This window comes from Cyanistes caeruleus, chromosome 36 (assembly GCF_971803275.1).
Source record: "Cyanistes caeruleus chromosome 36, bCyaCae1.hap1.1, whole genome shotgun sequence".
Classification (NCBI taxonomy): Eukaryota; Metazoa; Chordata; class Aves; order Passeriformes; family Paridae; genus Cyanistes; species Cyanistes caeruleus.
In genome coordinates, this window is record NC_141737.1 from 908,116 (window position 1) to 927,765 (window position 19,650).

The 19,650-nt window shown below is 46.5% G+C and overlaps 1 protein-coding gene across 1 annotated transcript in view; it reads right to left on the minus strand.

The window, feature by feature from the left end:
• Window positions 1-19,598, minus strand: part of MED25 (mediator complex subunit 25) — a 55,515-nt gene extending 35,917 nt beyond the window's left edge. The window contains exons 1-9 of the mRNA XM_086871547.1: window positions 19,499-19,598; window positions 19,212-19,370; window positions 18,312-18,357; window positions 14,819-14,943; window positions 11,222-11,320; window positions 5,101-5,221; window positions 3,506-3,665; window positions 1,646-1,770; window positions 1,447-1,537 (exon numbers count right to left, since the gene is read on the minus strand). Of these exons, the coding sequence (XP_086727673.1) occupies window positions 1,447-1,537; window positions 1,646-1,770; window positions 3,506-3,665; window positions 5,101-5,221; window positions 11,222-11,320; window positions 14,819-14,943; window positions 18,312-18,357; window positions 19,212-19,345 (901 nt within the window). The 5' untranslated portion in view covers window positions 19,346-19,370; window positions 19,499-19,598. The remainder of the gene's footprint in view (window positions 1-1,446; window positions 1,538-1,645; window positions 1,771-3,505; window positions 3,666-5,100; window positions 5,222-11,221; window positions 11,321-14,818; window positions 14,944-18,311; window positions 18,358-19,211; window positions 19,371-19,498) is intronic.
• Window positions 19,599-19,650: the final 52 nt, after the last annotated feature.

A 19,650-nucleotide genomic window follows, 5' to 3' on the forward strand; every position in this document is an offset into this window, starting at 1 on the left:
GAACCCTCCTCAAATCCCCCCTCCCCAAACCTCAAATCCCAAACTCCAAACCCCAAACCCCCTCCCCAAATCCTCTCCCCAAACCCCAAACCCCCTCCCTCTCCCCCCTCCCCAAACCCCAAACCCCCTCCCCAAATCCCAGACCCCAAACCCCAAACCCCAAACCCCCTCCCCAGACCCCAAACCCCCTCCCCAAACCCCCAAACCCCAGACCCCAAACCCCAAACCCCAAATCCTCCCCAAACCCCAGACCCCAAACCCCAGACCCCAAACCCCAGACCCCAAACCCCCTCCCCAAACCCCAAACCATTTTGGGGTCCCCCCGGTCCCTCACATCTCCCCGCCAGGCTCTTCTGGCTCTTGGCCGCCTCCAAACCCCAAACCCCCTCCCCAAACCCCAGACCCCAAATCCCAAACCCCAAACCCCAAACCCCCTCCCCAAACCCCAAACCATTTTGGGGTCCCCCCCAGACCCCCCCGGTCCCTCACATCTCCCCGCCAGGCTCTTCTGGCTCTTGGCCGCCTCCCCCTCCCCAAACCCCAAACCCCCTCCCCAAATCCCAAACCCCAAATCCCAAACCCCAGACCCCAAACCCCCAAACCCCCAAACCCCAGACCCCAAACCCCCTCCCCAAATCCTCTCCCCAAACCCCAAACCCCAAACCCCAGACCCCAGACCCCAAACCCCAAACCCCCTCCCCAAACCCCCTCCCTCTTCCCCCTCCCCAAATCCTCTCCCCAAACCCCAAACCCCAAACCCCCTCCCCAAACCCCAAACCATTTTGGGGTCCCCCCCAGACCCCCCCAGTCCCTCACATCTCCCCGCCAGGCTCTTCTGGCTCTTGGCCGCCTCCCCCTCCCCAAACCCCAAACCCCAAACCCCAAACCCCAAACCCCAAATCCCTGACCCCTCCCCAAACCCCCTCCCCAAATCCCCTCCCCAAATCCTCTCCCTCTCCCCAAATCCCCCCCTCCCCAAACCCCAAACCCCAGACCCCCTCCCTCTGCCCCCTCCCAAACCCCAAATCCCAAATCCCAAACCCCAAACCCCAGACCCCAAACCCCTTCCCTCTCCCCCCTCCCCCCTCCCCAGACCCCAAACCCCCTCCCCAAACCCCAAACCATTTTGGGGTCCCCCCAGTCCCTCACATCTCCCCGCCAGGCTCTTCTGGCTCTTGGCCGCCTCCAAACCCCAAACCCCAAACCCCCTCCCCAAACCCCAAATCCCAAACCCCAGACCCCCTCCCCCAGACCCCTCCCCAAACCCCAAACCATTTTGGGGTCCCCCCAGTCCCTCCCATCTCCCCGCCAGGCTCTTCTGGCTCTTGGCCACCTCCAAACCCCAAACCCCAAACCCCAAACCCCAAATCCCAGACCCCTCCCCAAACCCCCTCCCCAAACCCCAAACCATTTTGGGGTCCCCCCCAGACCCCCCCAGTCCCTCACATCTCCCCGCCAGGCTCTTCTGGCTCTTGGCCGCCTCCACGGCCGATTGCGCCGCCGCCTGCGCCGCGTTCAGCGCCCCCGGGGGGGGCACCTGGAATTGGGGAGGGGGCACAGGGAGGGGTCACCCCCACTTTTGGGGACACCCCCCCCCCCAAAAAAATAACCCCCCCCCCCCCAAAATCCCGGATTTTGGGGTTACCTGGTAGGGCTGGGGTCCTGGGGGCGGCTGGGGGGGGGTGGGGGGCAGTTGGGGGGCGCTGGGGGGCAGCGGGGGAGGGGCGCTGGAGGTTTTGGGGGGCAGCGAGGAGGAGCCGCTGGTGCTGCCTGAGGAGGGGGGGGGGGGACCCCGAAATTGGGGTGGGGGGCACCCCCAAAAAAAAAAAAAAAAAATAATGGAAAAAGAAATATTAGAAAATGATGGGAAATGGGGGAAAAATGGAGGTTAAAATGTTCTAAATGGACACAAAATGTCACAAATGACCCCAAAATGTCCCCAATCCCCCCGATGTCCCCAATGTCCCCAATGTCCCCCCAATGTCCCCAGTGACCCCAGTGTCCCCCCAATGACCCCAGTGACCCCAGTGTCCCCCCAATGACCCCAGTGACCCCAATGTCCCCAGTGACCCCAATGTCCCCCCAGTGACCCCAATGTCCCCAATGTCCCCAGTGTCCCCAATGACCCCAGTGACCCCAGTGTCCCCAATTGACCCCAGTGACCCCAATGTCCCCCCAATGACCCCAGTGACCCCAATGACCCCAGTGTCCCCAGTGACCCCAGTGACCACAACACCCCCAATGTCCCCAATGTCCCCAGTGTCCCCAGTGTCCCCAGTGACCCCAACACCCCCAGTGTCCCCAATGACCCCAATGTCCCCAACACCCCAATGACCCCAATGTCCCCAATGACCCCAATGACCCCAATGACCCCAGTGTCCCCACCTGGCAGTGCCACCCCCCTGACCAGCACCATGTGCCGGGGGTCCTGGCCCCCCAATGTCCCCAATGTCCCCAGTGACCCCAGTGACCTCAGTGACCCTAACACCCCCAATGTCCCCAATGACCCCACTGTCCCCAACACCCCCAATGACCCCAACACCCCCAATGTCCCCAGTGTCCCCTGTGATGTCCCCAGTGTCCCCAGTGTCCCCACCTGGCAGTGCCACCCCCCTGACCAGCACCATGTGCCGGGGGTCCTGTCACCCCAATGACCCCAGTGACCCCGATGTCCCCAGTGTCCCCAATGTCCCCAATCCCCCCAACGTCCCCAATGTCCCCAATGTCCCCGATGTCTCCAATGACCCCAGTGACCCCCAATGTCCCGAATGTCCCCAATGACCCCAGTGACCCCAATGACCCCCAATGACCCCGACGTCCCCAATGTCCCCAGTGTCCCCGATGTCCCCAGGGTACCTGGCAGTGCCACCCCCCTGACCAGCACCATGTGCCGGGGGTCCTGTCCCCCCAGTGACCCCAGTGACCCCAATGACCCCAGTGACCCCAATGACCCCAGTGACCCCAATGTCCCCAATGTCCCCAGTGACCCCAATGACCCCAGTGACCCCAATGTCCCCAATGTCCCCACCTGGCAGTGCCACCCCCGACCAGCACCATGTGCCGGGGGTCCTGTCCCCCCAGTGACCCCAATGACCCCAGTGACCCCAATGACCCCAATGTCCCCAATGACCCCAGTGACCCCAATGACCCCAGTGACCCCAATGACCCCAACACCCCCAATGACCCCAGTGACCCCAATGTCCCCAATTGACCCCAGTGACCCCAATGTCCCCCCAGTGACCCCAGTGACCCCAGTGACCCCAGTGTCCCCGATGTCCCCAGTGTCCCCACCTGGCAGTGCCACCCCCCTGACCAGCACCATGTGCCGGGGGTCCTGTCCCCCCAGTGACCCCAATGACCCCAGTGACCCCAATGACCCCAATGACCCCAGTGACCCCAATGACCCCAGTGACCCCAACACCCCCAATGTCCCCAACACCCCCAATGTCCCCAACACCCCCAATGTCCCCAATGTCCCCAGTGTCCCCAGATGTCCCCAGGGTACCTGGCAGTGCCACCCCCCTGACCAGCACCATGTGCCGGGGGTCCTGGCCGCACTCTTTGCCCTGGGGGGGCTCCAGGCTGCCGGGGGGAGCCCCCTTCTCAAACAGCGCCCGCAGCGCCGGAAGCTTCCGCGGGGAGACCACCGAGAAGTGGATCCCACGCTGGGGAAAAATGGGGCAAAAAACACAGGGTTAGGGAAAATTGAAAAAAAAAAATAATCCCCAAATATCTCCAAAAAATCTCCAAAATATCTCAAAAAAACACCCAAAAAATCCCAAAAAAATCCCCAAAAAATCCCCAAAATATCTCAAAAAAATCCCCAAAAAATCCCCAAAATATCTCAAAAAAATCCCCAAAAAATCCCCAAAATATCTCAAAAAAATCCCCAAAAAATCCCCAAACTATCTCAAAAAAATCCCCAAAAAATCCCCAAAATATCTCAAAAAAACACCCAAAAATATCCCCAAAAAATCTCCAAAATATCCCCAAAAAAATCCCCCCAAAAATTCCCTAAAAAATAAAAAAAATCCCCAAAATATCTCCAAAAAATCTCCAAAATATCCCAAAAAAAATCCCCAAAATATCTCAAAAAAACCCCCAAAAATATCCCCAAAAAATCTCAAAAAAATGCTAAAATATCTCAAAAAATCCCCAAAAATCCCCCAAAATATCACAAAAAAATCCCCAAAATATCTCAAAAATATCTCCAAAATATCTCAAAAAAATCCAAAAAAATCCCCCAAAAAAATCCCCAAAATATCTCAAAAATATCCCCAAAAAATCCCCAAATATCCCCAAAAAATCCCCAAAATACCCCAAAAAAATTCCACAAAAATCCCCAAAAAACCTCAAAAAACCCCAAAAATCCCCCCAAAAATTCCCTAAAAAATAAAAAAAATCCCCAAAATATCTCAAAAAAACACCCAAAATATCTCAAAAAAATCCCCAAAAAATCCCCAAAAAATCTCAAAAAAATCCCCAAAATATCTCAAAAAAATCCCAAAAAATCACAAAAAAATCCCCAAAAAATCCCCCAAAAAACCCTAAAAAAATCCCCAAAAAACCCAAAAAAATCCCCAAAAAATCCCCAAAAAACCCCCAAAAAATCTCCAAAAAAATCCCAAAAACCCCCAAAAAACCCCTAAAAAAATCCCCAAAAACCCCCAAAAAATCCCAAAAAATCCCCAAAAAACTCAAAAAAATCCCCAAAAAATCTCAAAAAAAATCCAAAAAAATCCCCAAAAAATCTCAAAAAATCCCCCAAAAAATCCCAAAAAATCCTCAAAAAACCCCCAAAAAATCCCCAAAAAATAAAAAAAAAATCCCAAAAAAATCTCAAAAAAATTCCAAAAAAATCCCCAAAAAAACCCCAAAAAATCTCAAAAAAATCCCAAAAAAATCCCCAAAAAATCTCAAAAAATCCCCAAAAAATCCCCAAAAATCTCAAAAAAAATCCCCCCAAAAAATCCCAAAAAATCCCAAAAAAATCCCAAAAAAATCCCAAAAAACCCCAAAAAATCCCCCAAAAATCTCCAACCTTTAAAATTTTCATTTTTAACTTTTAACCCAATTTTAATTTCATTTTTCCCTTCTCACCTCGGCGATCCTCTGCACCAGGCTCTCGGTGCTGTACCCGGAGTAGGTCGTGCTCTCCACGGCGGGGAGGAGGTAAGGAGGGGAGTTACAGATCAGGACACAAACTTTGTGGGTTTGTCCTCTGCTCCAAAAATCATTCCATAAAAAAAAATAAAATAAATTCAAATTTATTTAAGGAAAAAAAAAAATTCGAATGGGGAAAAAAAAAAATTAAAACCGGGATTCATTGAATTAAAGGGAAATTAATTAAAATTAAATTAATTGATTTAGTTAAAAGTTAAAAAAAAAGGGGGAAAAAATTAAAATCAAGGAATTCGATTGGGAATGGGGTGGGGGAATAGGGAAAAAAAGAAAAAAAACCGGATTAAAATCGTACAAAAAATTCTGAAGGAAACCCTTGAAAATTACCCCAAAAAATCCCTAAAATACCTCAAATAAAACCCTTAAAAATCCCTAAAAAAATTCAAATAAATCCCTTAAAAATCCCTAAAAATACCCCCAAAAAAACCCTTAAAAATCTCAAATAAATCCCTTAAAAATCCTTAAAAAGCACTCCAAAAATCCCTAAAAAAACCCTGAAAAAATCTTAAAAATTCACCCAAAAGATCCCTAAAATATCTCAAATAAAACTCCTAAAAATCCCTAAAAACCACACAAAAAATCCCTAAAAAAATTCAAATAAAACCTTTAAAATTCCCTAAAATATCTCAAATAAAACCCTTAAAAATCCCTAAAAACCACACAAAAAATCCCTAAAAAAATTCAAATAAATCCCTTAAAAATCCCTAAAAATACCCCAAAAAAACCCCTTAAAAATCCCCAAAAAATCTCAAATAAATCCCTTAAAAATCCTTAAAAACCACCCCAAAAATCCCTAAAAAAATTCAAATAAAACCCTTAAAAATCCCTAAAATATCTCAAATAAAACCCTTAAAAATCCCTAAAAACCACACAAAAAATCCTTAAAAAAACCCAAATAAATCCCTTAAAAATCCCCAAAATATCTCAAATAAAACCCTTAAAAATCCCTAAAAACCACACAAAAAATTCCTAAAAATACCCCAAAATAAACCACTTAAAAATCCCTAAAATATCTCAAATAAATCCCTTAAAAATCCTTAAAAAGCACCCCAAAAATCCCCAAAAATCCCTAAAAAAACCCTGAAAAAATCTTAAAAATTCGCCCAAAAATTCCCTAAAAAACCTCAAAAAAATCCCCCAAAAATCCCTAAAATACCTCAAATAAAACCCTTAAAAATCCCTAAAATCCCTCAAATAAAACCCTTAAAAATCCCTAAAAACCACCCCAAAAATCCCCAAAAATCCCTAAAAAACCCTGAAAAAATCTTAAAAATTCACCCAAAAATTCCCTAAAAAACCTCAAAAAAAATCCCCCCAAAAATTCCTAAAATACCTCAAATAAAACCCTTCAAAATCCCTAAAATATCTCAAATAAAACTCCTAAAAATCCCTAAAAACCACACAAAAAATCCCTAAAAAAATTCAAATAAAACCCTTAAAAATCCCTAAAAATACCCCAAAAAAACCCCTTAAAAATCCCTAAAATATCTCAAATAAATCCCTTAAAAATCCTTAAAAAACCCCAAAAAAACCCCTTAAAAATCCCTAAAAACCACCCCAAAATTCCCTAAAAAAATTCAAATAAAACCCTTAAAATTCCCTAAAATATCTCAAATAAAACCCTTAAAAATCCCTAAAAACCACACAAAAAAATCCCTAAAAAAATTCAAATAAATCCCTTAAAAATCCCTAAAATCCCTCAAATAAAACCCTTAAAAATCCCTAAAAACCACCCCAAAAATCCCCAAAAATCCCTAAAAAAACCAAGAAAAAGTCTTAAAAATTCACCCAAAAATTCCCTAAAAAACCTCAAAAAAATCCCCCAAAAATCCCTAAAATACCTCAAATAAAACCCTTAAAAATCCCTAAAATACCTCAAATAAATCCCTTAAAAATCCCTAAAAACCACACAAAAAATCCCCAAAAACCCCTAAAAAAACCCTGAAAAAATCTTAAAAATTCGCCCAAAAATTCCCTAAAAAACCTCAAAAAAATCCCCCAAAAATCCCTAAAATACCTCAAATAAAACCCTTAAAAATCCCTAAAATACCTCAAATAAATCCCTTAAAAATCCCTAAAAACCACACAAAAAATCCCCAAAAACCCCTAAAAAAACCCTGAAAAAATCTTAAAAATTCGCCCAAAAATTCCCTAAAAAACCTCAAAAAAATCCCCCAAAAATCCCTAAAATACCTCAAATAAAACCCTTAAAAATCCCTAAAAAACCCCAAATAAAACCCTTCAAAATCCCTAAAATATCTCAAATAAAACTCCTAAAAATCCCTAAAAACCACACAAAAAATCCCTAAAAAAATTCAAATAAATCCCTTAAAAATCCCTAAAAATACCCCAAAATAACCCCTTAAAAATCCCTAAAATATCTCAAATAAATCCCTTAAAAATCCTTAAAAACCACCCCAAAAATCCCTAAAAAAATTCAAATAAAACCCTTAAAATTCCCTAAAATATCTCAAATAAAACCCTTAAAAATCCCTAAAAACCACACCAAAAATCCCTAAAAAAATTCAAATAAAACCCTTAAAAATCCCTAAAATACCCCAAAAAAACCCCTTAAAAATCCCTAAAATATCTCAAATAAATCCCTTAAAAATCCTTAAAAAACCCCAAAAAAACCCCTTAAAAATCCCTAAAAACCACCCCAAAATTCCCTAAAAAAATTCAAATAAAACCCTTAAAATTCCCTAAAATATCTCAAATAAATCCCTTAAAAATCCTTAAAATACCTCAAAAAAACCCCTTAAAAATCCCAAAAAAAATCCCAAAAAATCCCAAAAAATCCCCAAAAAATCCCAAAAAATCCCAAAAAATCCCAAAAGTCCCCAAAATGCCCCAAAGCTCTCCCATTTGCTCCTAAAAAAATCATAAAAAATCAAAAAAAACCCCCTAAAAATAAAAAAAAATCCAAAAAAAACCCTAAAAAATTCCAAAAAAAATCCCAAAAAATCCCCAAAAAATTCCAAAAAAATCCCAAAAAATCCAAAAAATCCCCAAAAGTCCCCAAAATGCCCCAAAGCTCTCCCATTTGGTCCAAAAAAATCCTAAAAGTCCTAAAAACATCATAAAAAATACTAAAAAAATCATAAAAAATAAAAAAAAACCCTAAAAAAATCCCAAAAAAATCCCCAAAAAAATCCCCAAAAAATCCCAAAAAATCCCCAAAAATCCCCAAAATCCCCCAAAATGCCCCAAAAGCTCTCACATTTGCTCCTAAAAAAATCCTAAAAAATAAAAAAAAACCCCTAAAAATAAAAAAAAAAATCAAAAAAAACCCCTAAAAAATTCCCAAAAAAATCCCCAAAATCCCCAAAATTCCCCAAAAATCCCCAAAATGCTCCAAACCTCTCCCATTTGCTCCTAAAAAAATCCTAAAAATCCTAAAAAAATCATCAAAAATCAAAAAAACCCCTAAAAAACTAAAAAAAAAATCCAAAAAAATCCAAAAAAAATAAAAAAAAATCAAAAAAAAATCCAAAAAAAATCCCAAAAAATCCCAAAAAATCCCAAAAGTCCCCAAAATGCCCCAAAATCCCCCAAAATGCCCCAAAACCTCTCCCATTTGGTCCAAAAAAATCCTAAAAGTCCTAAAAACATCATAAAAAATACTAAAAAAATCATAAAAAATAAAAAAAAACCCTAAAAAAATCCCAAAAAAATCCCAAAAAAATCCCCAAAAAATCCCAAAAAATCCCCAAAAATTCCCCAAAATCCCCCAAAATGCCCCAAAACCTCTCACATTTGCTCCTAAAAAATCAAAAAAAACCCCCTAAAAATAAAAAAAAAATCCAAAAAAACCCCTAAAAAATTCCCAAAAAAATCCAAAAAAAATCCAAAAAAAATCCAAAAAAAAATCCCAAAAAATCCCAAAAAATCCCAAAAAATCCTAAAAGTCCCCAAAAGTCCCCAAAATGCCCCAAAACCTCTCACATTTGGTCCAAAAAAATCCTAAAAGTCCTAAAAACATCATAAAAAATACTAAAAAAATCATAAAAAATAAAAAAAAACCCTAAAAAATAAAAAAAAAATCAAAAAAAATCCCAAAAAAATCCCAAAAAAATCCCAAAAAATCCCCAAAAATCCCAAAAGTCCCCAAAATGCCCCAAAACCTCTCACATTTGCTCCTAAAAAAACCCTAAAAAATAAAAAAAAAACCCCTAAAAATAAAAAAAAAATCCAAAAAAACCCCTAAAAAATTCCCAAAAAAATCCCCAAAATCCCCAAAATTCCCCAAAAATCCCCAAAATGCTCCAAACCTCTCCCATTTGCTCCTAAAAAAATCCTAAAAATCCTAAAAAAATCATCAAAAATAAAAAAAATCCCTAAAAAAATAAAAAAAAATCCAAAAAAAATCCCAAAAAAATTCCAAAAAAATCCCAAATTCCCAAAAATCCCCAAAAGTCCCCAAAATGCCCCAAAGCTCTCACATTTGCTCCTAAAAAAATCCTAAAAATCCTAAAAACATCATAAAAAATACTAAAAAAATCATAAAAAATAAAAAAACCCTAAAAAAATCCAAAAAAAACCCCAAATCCCAAAAAATCCCAAAAAATCCTAAAAGTCCCCAAAAGTCCCCAAAAGTCCCCAAAATGCCCCAAAACCTCTCACATTTGGTCCAAAAAAATCCTAAAAGTCCTAAAAAAATCATCAAAAATCAAAAAATCCCCTAAAAAAATCCAAAAAACGCCTAAAAAATCCCTAAAAAATCCCTAAAAAAATAAAAAAAAAATCCAAAAAAATCCCTAAAAATCCCCAAAAATTCCCCAAAAATCCCCAAAGTCCCCAAAATGCCCCAAACCTCTCACATTTGCTCCTGAAAGAATCATAAAAAATTAAAAAAAACCTAAAAAAATAAAAAAAAATCAAAAAAACCCCTAAAAAAATCCCCTAAAAATCCAAAAAAATCCCAAAAATCCCAAAAAATCCCAAAAAATTCCCAAAAATCCCAAAAGTCCCCAAAATGCCCCAAACCTCTCCCTTTTCCTCCTAAAAAAATCCTAAAAATCCTAAAAAATCCCCAAAAATCCTAAAAAAATCAAAAAAAAAAAAAAATAAAAAAAAACCCTAAAAAAATCCCAAAAAATCCCAAAAAATCCCCAAAAAATCCTAAAAGTCCCCAAAAGTCCCCAAAATGCCCCAAAGCTCTCACATTTGCTCCTAAAAAAATCCTAAAAATCCTAAAAACATCATAAAAAATACTAAAAAAATCATAAAAAATAAAAAAAAACCCTAAAAAAATCCAAAAAAAATCCCAAAAAAATCCCACAAAAATCCCAAAAAATCCCCAAAAAATCCTAAAAGTCCCCAAAAGTCCCCAAAATGCCCCAAACCTCTCCCATTTGCTCCTAAAAAAAATCATAAAAAAATCATAAAAAATCCAAAAAATCCTAAAAAAATCAAAAAAAATCAAAAAAAATTCAAAAAAAATCCCAAAAAAATCCCAAAAAATCCCAAAAATTCCCCAAAATCCCCAAAATGCCCCAAAACCTCTCACATTTGCTCCTAAAAAAATCCTAAAAATCCTAAAAACATCATAAAAAATACTAAAAAAATCATAAAAAATAAAAAAACCCTAAAAAAATCCAAAAAAAATCCCCCAAAAATCCCAAAAAATCCTAAAAGTCCCCAAAAGTCCCCAAAATGCCCCAAAACCTCTCACATTTGCTCCTAAAAAAATCCTAAAAATCCTAAAAAACGTAATAAAAAATAAAAAAAAAATCATCAAAAATCCTAAAAAAACCCTAAAAAAATCAAAAAAAATCCCAAAAAAATCCCAAAAAAATCCCAAAAAATCCCCAAAAAATCCTAAAAGTCCCCAAAAGTCCCCAAAATGCCCCAAACCTCTCCCATTTGCTCCTAAAAAAATCATAAAAAAATCATAAAAAATCCAAAAAATCCTAAAAAAATCAAAAAAAATCAAAAAAAAATCAAAAAAAATCCCAAAAAAATCCCAAAAAAATCCCAAAAAATCCCCAAAAATCCCCAAAAATCCCCAAAAATCCCCAAAATGCCCCAAAGCTCTCACATTTGCTCCCTCATTTTCTTGAAGTCGTCGAAGAGCTGCAGGGCGGTGCTGAGCCCCTCGGCGATCAGGCTGCAGCTCTCGCCGCCCCCTCCCACGAACCTGGGGGGGAGAAATTTGGGGAGGGGGCTTCAAACCCCTCCCCCACAGCTGCCCCAACCCCCTTTTTTTTAATTTTTTATTATTTTTTTACCCCTCTCAAAAATCTGGTTTGGTTGGGAAATTGGGGATTTTTGGGTTTCTGGGTTTATTGTGGTTGGTAAAAATTTGTTTGTCAAATTTATTCTAAATTATGGCTCAAAAACCTCAAAATCTTCATCTAAAACATCAAATTTCTACTTTAAAATCCCAAATTTCTACTTTAAAATCTCAAATTATTCCTTAAACCCCAAAATCTTCACCTAAAACATAAAATTTCTACTTTAAAATCCCAAATTATGGCTCAAAACCTCAAAATCTTCATCTAAAACATCAAATTTCTACTTTTAAATCCCAAATTTCCACTTTAAAATCCCAAATTTCTACTTTAAAATCCCAAATTTCTACTTTAAAATCTCAAATTATTCCTCAAACCCCAAAATCTTCACCTCAAACACAAAATTTCTACTTTAAAACCTCAAATTTTTACTTTAAAATCTCAAATTATTCCTCAAACCCCAAAATCTTCATCTGAAACGTCAAATTTCTACTCTAAAACCACAAATTTCCTCTTTAAAATCCCAAATTTCCTCTTCAAACGCCAAATTTTCACCCTCAAACCCCAAATTTTAACCCCCAGACCCAAAATTTTCACCCTCAAATCCTGAGTTTTTGCCCCCAGACCCCAAATTTTCCCCCCCAGACCCCAAATTTTTTCCCCCAAACCCCAAATTCCCCCCCCAAACCTCAAATTCCCCCCCCCAAACCTCAAATTCCCCCCCCCAAACCCCAAATTTTGACTCTAAATCCCCAAATTTCTCCCCCAGACCCCAAATTTTCACCCTCAAATCCTGAGTTTTTCCCCCCAGACCCCAAATTTTCACCCCCAGACCCCAAATCTCCCCCCCAGACCCCAAATTTCCACCCCCAGACCCCAAATTTCACCCCCAGACCCCAAATTTTCACCCTAAAATCCTGAGTTTCTGCCCCCAGACCCCAAATTTCCCTCCCCAGACCCCAAATTTTTACTCTAAATCCCCAAATTTTAACCCTCAAACCCCGAATTTTTTCCCCAGACCCCAAATTTCCACCCTAAACCCCAAATCTCCCCCCCCAAACCCCAAATTTCCACCCCCAAACCCCAAATTCCCCCCCAGACCCCAAATTTCCACCCCCAGACCCCAAATTTTCACCTTCAAACCCCAAATTTCCACCTGAAACCCCAAATTTCCACCCCCAGACCCCAAATTTCTCCCCCCAGACCCCAAATTCCCCCCCCAAGACCCCAAATTTCTCCCCCCAGACCCCAAATTTCCACCCCCAGACCCCAAATTCCCCTCCCAGACCCCAAGTTTCCACCTCCAGACCCCAAATTCCCCTCCCAGACCCCAAATTTCCCCGCCCAGACCCCAAATTTTCACCCTAAAATCCTGAGTTTTTGCCCCCTGACCTCAAATCTCCCCCCCCAGACCCCAAATTTCCCTCCCCAGACCCTAAATTTTTACTCTAAATCCCCAAATTTTTGCTCTCAGACCCCAAATTTCCACCCCCAGACCCCAAATTTCCCCCCCCAGACCCCAAATTCCCCCCCCAAACCCCAAATTCTCCCCCCAGACCCCAAATCCCCCCCTGAAACCCCAAATTTTCACCCTAAAATCCTGAGTTTTTGCCCCCTGACCTCAAATCTCCCCCCCCAGACCCCAAATTTCTCCCCCCAGACCCCAAATTTTTACTCTAAATCCCCAAATTTTTTCCCCCAGACCCCAAATCCCCCCTCCCAGACCCCAAATTTCCTCCCCAGACCCCAAATCTCCCCCCTCGGACCCCAAATTTCTCCCCCCAGACCCCAAATCCCCCTCCCCAGACCCCAAATCTCCTCCCCCAGACCCCAAATTTTCACCTTCAAACCCCAAATTTTTACTCTAAATCCCCAAATTTTAACCCTCAAACCCCGAATTTTTTCCCCCAGACCCCAAATTTCACCCCCAGACCCCAAATTTCCCCCCCCCAGTCCCCAAATTTTTTCCCCCAGACCCCAAATTCCCCCCCCAGACCCAAATTTCCCTCCCCAGACCCCAAATTTCTCCCCCCAAAACCCCAAGTTTCCACCCCCAGACCCCAAATTCCCCCCCCAGACCCCAAATTTTTACTCTAAATCCCCAAATTTTAACCCTCAAACCCCGAATTTTTTCCCCCAGACCCCAAATTTCCACCCCCAGACCCCAAATTTCTCCCCCCAGACCCCAAATTTTTTCCCCCAGACCCCAAATTTCCACCCCCAGACCCCAAATTTTTATTCTAAACCCCCAAATTCCCCCCCCCCAGACCCCAAATCCCCCCCCCAGACCCCAAATTCCCCCCCCAAACCCCAAATTTCTCCCCCCAGACCCCAAATTTTCACCTTCAAACCCCAAATTCCCCCCCCAGACCCCAAATTTCCCCCCCAGACCCCAAATTTCCACCTTCAAACCCCAAATCTCCCCCCCAGACCCCAAATTTCCACCCCCAGACCCCAAATTCCCCCCTGAAACCCCAAATTTCTCCCCCCAAACCCCAAATTTTCACCTTCAAACCCCAAATCCTCACCTGAAACCCCAAATTTCTCCCCCCAGACCCCAAATTCCCCCCCCCCCCAGACCCCAAATTTCTCCCCCCAGACCCCAAATTCCCCCCCCAAACCCCAAATTTCCACCCCCAGACCCCAAATTTCCCTCCCCGGACCCCAAATTTTGACTCTAAATCCCCGAATTCCCCCCCCAGACCCCAAATTTCCACCCCCAGATCCCAAATTTTTACTCTAAACCCCCAAATTCCCCCCCCAGACCCCAAATTCCCCCCCCCAGACCCCAAATCCCCCCCCCCAGACCCCAAATTTCCCTCCCCAGACCCCAAATTTTTACTCTAAATCCCCAAATTTTTGCTCTCAGACCCCAAATTTCCACCCCCAGACCCCAAATTTCCCCCCCCAGACCCCAAATCTCCTCCCCCAGACCCCAAATTTTCCCCCCCAGACCCCAAATCCCCCCCTGAAACCCCAAATTTTCACCCTAAAATCCTGAGGTTTTGCCCCCAGACCCCAAATTCCCCCCCAGACCCCAAATTTCTCCCCCCAGACCCCAAATTTTTACTCTAAATCCCCAAATTTTTGCCCCCAGACCCCAAATTCCCCCCCAGACCCCAAATTTCTCCCCCCAGACCCCAAATTTTGACTCTAAAGCCCCAAATTTTTTCCCCCAGACCCCAAATTTCCCTCCCAGACCCCAAATCTCACCCCCCAGACCCCAAATCCCCCCTCCCAGACCCCAAATTTCCCCCCCAGACCCCAAATCTCCTCCCCCAGACCCCAAATTTTCACCTTCAAACCCCAAATTTTTACTCTAAATCCCCAAATTTTAACCCTCAAACCCCGAATTTTTTCCCCCAGACCCCAAATTTCCCCCCCAGACCCAATTCCCCCCTCACTGGATGCTGTCCAGCCAGGTGAGGAACTCGTAGGCGCTGCTGGTGGGCGCGTGGCACTGCACGTACGACTCGGGGGCGCAGTCCACCGTGTTGAAAACCACCAGGCTGTACTGGGTACCCCCAAACTGAGGGCAGAACGCGGCTGGGGGCGCCCCAAAACCTCCCAGGGCAACCCCAGAGGCCTCAGGGGAGGATAAAACTCCCAGAAATGTTCTCAGAACCTCCCCAAAATCTCCCAGGAGATCCAAAAACATCCCCAAAACCCATCAGGAACACCCCAAAACCCCTCAGGACCCCCCAAAACCTCTCAGAACCTCCCCAAAACCCCCCAGGACCCCCCCAAAACCCCTCAGGACCCCCCCAGAACCCCTCAGGACCCCCAAAACCTCTCAAAACCTCCCCAAAATCCCTTCAAAACCTCCCCAAATCCCCTCAGGACCCCCCAAAACCTCCCAGGGTAACCCCAGTATGGAAAAATCCTCGGGAATGTTCTCAGAACCTCCCCAAAATCTCGCAGGACATCCCAAAACCTCCCCAAAACCTCTCAAGACCCCCCAAAATCCCTTCAAAACCCCCCTAAAACCCTTCAGGACCCCCCAAAACTCCTCAGGACCCCCCCAAAACCCCTCAGGAACCCCCAAAACCTCTAAAAACCCCCCCAAAATCCCTTCAAAACCCCCCCAAAACCCCTCAGGACACCCCCAAAACCACTCAGAACCCCCCAAAACCTCTCAAAACCTCCCCAAACCCCTTCAGGACCCCCCAAAACCCCCCCAAAATCCCTTCAAAACCCCCCTAAAACCTCTCAAGACCCCCCAGGACTCGTCAGGACCCCCCAAAACCCCTCAGGACCCCCCAAAACCTCTCAAAACCCCCCCAAAATCCCTTCAAAACCCTCATAAAACCCTTCAGGACCCCCCAAAACTCCTCAGGACCCCCCAAAACCCCCCAAAAACCCCTTCAAAACCCCCCTAAAACCCCTCAGAACCCCCCAAAACCCCTCAGGACCCCCCAAAACCTCCCAGGGCAACCCCAGGATGGAAAAACCCATGGGAATGTTCTCAAAACCTCCCCAAAATCTTGCAGGACACCCCAAAACCTCCCCAAAACCTCTCAAGATCCCCCAGAACTCCTCAGGACCCCCCAAAACCCCTCAGGACCCCCCAAAACCTCCCAGGGCAACCCCAGAGGCCTCAGGGGAGGATAAAACTCCCAGAAATGTCCTCAGGACCTCCCCAAAATCTCCCAGGAGATCCAAAAACATCCCCAAAACCCATCAGGAACACCCCAAAACCTCCCCAAAATTCCTCAGGACCCCCCAAAACCTCCCCAAAATCCATTCAAAACCCCCCTAAAACCCCTCAGGACCCCCCAAAACCCCTCAGGAGCCCCAAAACCTCTCAGAACCTCCCCAAAATCCCTTCAAAACCCCCCCAGGACCCCTCAGGACCCCCCAAAACCTCCCAGGGCAACCCCAGGATGGGAAAATCCACGGGAATGTTCTCAGAACCTCCCCAAAATCTCGCAGGACACCCCAAAACCTCCCCAAAACCTCTCAAGACCCCCCAAAATCCCTTCAAAACCCCCCTAAAACCCTTCAGGACCCCCCAAAACTCCTCAGGACCCCCGCAAAACTCCTCAGGACCCCCCAAAACCTCCCCAAAACCCCTCAGGACACCCCAAAACCTCCCCAAAATCCCTTCAAAACCTCCCCAAAACCTCTCAAGACCCCTCAGGACTCCTCAGGACCCCCCAAAAAGCCCCTCAGGACCCCCCAAAACCTCTCAAAACCCCCCCAAAATCCCTTCAAAACCCTCATAAAACCCTTCAGGACCCCCCAAAACCCCTCAGGACCCCCCAAAACCTCCCAGGGCAACCCCAGGATGGGAAAATCCACGGGAATGTTCTCAGAACCTCCCCAAAATCTCGCAGGACATCCCAAAACCTCCCCAAAACCTCTCAAGACCCCCCAAAATCCCTTCAAAACCCCCCTAAAACCCTTCAGGACCCCCCAAAACTCCTCAGGACCCCCCCAAAACCCCTCAGGAACCCCCAAAACCTCTAAAAACCCCCCCAAAATCCCTTCAAAACCCCCCCAAAACCCCTCAGGACACCCCCAAAACCACTCAGAACCCCCCAAAACCTCTCAAAACCTCCCCAAACCCCTTCAGGACCCCCCAAAACCCCCCCAAAATCCCTTCAAAACCCCCCTAAAACCTCTCAAGACCCCCCAGGACTCCTCAGGACCCCCCAAAACTCCTCAGGACCCCCCAAAACCCCCCCAAAACCCCTTCAAAACCCCCCTAAAACCCCTCAGGAACCCCCCAAAACCCCTCAGGACCCCCCAAAACCTCCCAGGGCAACCCCAGGATGGAAAAATCCACGGGAATGTTCTCAGAACCTCCCCAAAATCTCGCAGGACACCCCAAAACCTCCCCAAAATCCATTCAAAACCCCCCTAAAACCCCTCAGGACACCCCAAAACCTCTCAAAACCTCCCCAAAATCCATTCAAAACCCCCCCAAAACCCCTCAGGACCCCCCAAAACCTCCCAGGGCAACCCCAGAGGCCTCAGGGGAGGATGAAACTCCCAGAAATGTTCTCAGAACCTCCCCAAAATCTCCCAGGAGATCCAAAAACAGCCCCAAAACCCATCAGGAACACCCCAAAACCACTCAGGACCCCCCAAAACCTCTCAGAACCTCCCCAAAACCCCCCAGGACCCCCCCAAAACCCCTCAGGACCCCCCCAGAACCCCTCAGGACCCCCAAAACCTCTCAAAACCTCCCCAAAATCCCTTCAAAACCTCCCCAAATCCCCTCAGGACCCCCCAAAACCTCCCAGGGTAACCCCAGTATGGAAAAATCCTCGGGAATGTTCTCAGAACCTCCCCAAAATCTCGCAGGACATCCCAAAACCTCCCCAAAACCTCTCAAGACCCCCCAAAATCCCTTCAAAACCCCCCTAAAACCCTTCAGGACCCCCCAAAACTCCTCAGGACCCCCCAAAACCTCCCCAAAACCCCTCAGGACCCCCCAAACCCCTCTCAGGACCCCCCAAAACTCCTCAGGACCCCCCCAAAACCTCTTAAACCCCCCCAGGACTCCTCAGGACCCCCCAAAACCTCCCAGGGCAACCCCAGGATGGAAAAACCCACGGGAATGTTCTCAGAACCTCCCCAAAATCTCCCAGGAGCGCCAAAAACATCCCCAAAACCCATCAGGAACACCCCAAAACCACTCAGGACCCCCCAAAACCACTCAGAACCTCCCCAAAACTCCTCAGAACACCCCTCAAAACCCCTCAAGATCCCCCCAAAACCTCTTAAAACCCCCCCAAAACCCCTCAGGACCCCCCAAAACCTCCCCAAAATCCCTCAGGACCCCCCAAAACTCCTCAGGACCCCCCCAAACCCCCCCAGGACCCCCCAAAACCCCCCAGGACCCCCCCAGGACCCCCCAAAACCCCCCCAGACCCCCCAAACCCCACTCACGTCACCCCCAAAGTCGGTCTCGGCCGGGGGGCCCCCATTGAAGTACCTGGAGGAGGAGGAGAGGGGTTTGGGGGGGCTCTGAGATTTTGGGGGGTCCTGAGGGGGATTTGGGGGGTCCTGAGTGGTTTGGGAGGGGGTTTGAGAGATTTTGGGGGTCCTGAGGGGTTTGGGGGGGTCCTGAGGGGTTTTGGGGGGTCCTGAAAGGTTTTGGGGGGGTCCTGGGGGGTTTTGGGGGGTCCTGAAGGTTTTGGGGGGTCCTGAGGAGCTTTGGGGGGGGTCTTGAGTGGTTTTGGGGGGCTCCTAAGTGGTTTAAGAAGGTCCTGAGAGGTTCTGGGGGACTCTGAAGGGATTTGGGGGGGTCCAAAAAGATTTTGGGGGGGTCCTGAGGGGTTTTGGGGGGTCCTGAGGGGTTTTGAGGGGTCCTGAGGGGCTTTTGGGGGGTCCTGAGGAGTTTTGGGAGGGTCCTGAAGGGTTTTGAGAGGGTCCTGAGGGGTTTTGAGGGGTCCTGAGGGGTTTTTGAGGGGTCCTGAGGTGTTTTTGGGGAGTCCTGAGGAGTTTTGGAGGGTCCTGAAGGGTTTTAGGGCATTCTGAGTGGTTTTGGGGGTGATCTTGAAGGGTTTTGGGGGGTCCTGAGGTGTTTTTGGAGGGTCCTGAGTGGGTTTAGGACCCCAAAATGCTCATGAACCACAGTGGGGCTCCTCAGTGGGGTCTCCCCGATAGACCCGGGCCGGATTCCAAAACTTTTGTGGCTCTCGGGAGGCTCCCGGTGACTCAAACCCAAAACCGGGGCTCAGGTTTGGGGTCCCGGGGGTTCGGGGAGGATTTGGGGAGGGGTCCCGGGGGTTTGGGGAGGGGTCCCGGGGCTTTGGGGAGGGGTCCCGGGGGTTTTTTTTTCCTCACTCGATGGCGGGCAGCAGGTAATGCTTGCGCAGGGACTCGAAGTACGGCCCGAGGTTGGCGGTGCCCTCGATGACGAACACGACGTCGGCCACCATGGCGGGGGGCGCGGGGGGCTCCAGCGCCGGCACCACCATCGCCCCTCAGGGGGCTCCGGACGGGCTGGAGAACACCGAGAACGCCCCCAAACTCAATTTCAACCCCCGATTTCCCTCAGAAATCCCAAATTTGGGGCCCAAAAACCCACCCGGGACCCCAAAACCCACCCGGGACACCCCCACCCCCAATACCGGCAGCGGGTCCCGCCGGACCGGAAGTGTTTTCCTTCCCCCCTCACGTGATCTCCCGACAGCGCGTGCGGGGAAGGGCGGGGAAACCCCGCGTTGCCGCGGCAACGGCGAGACGTAGCCAATCAGCGGCGAGGGGCTGGGGTCACGCCCCC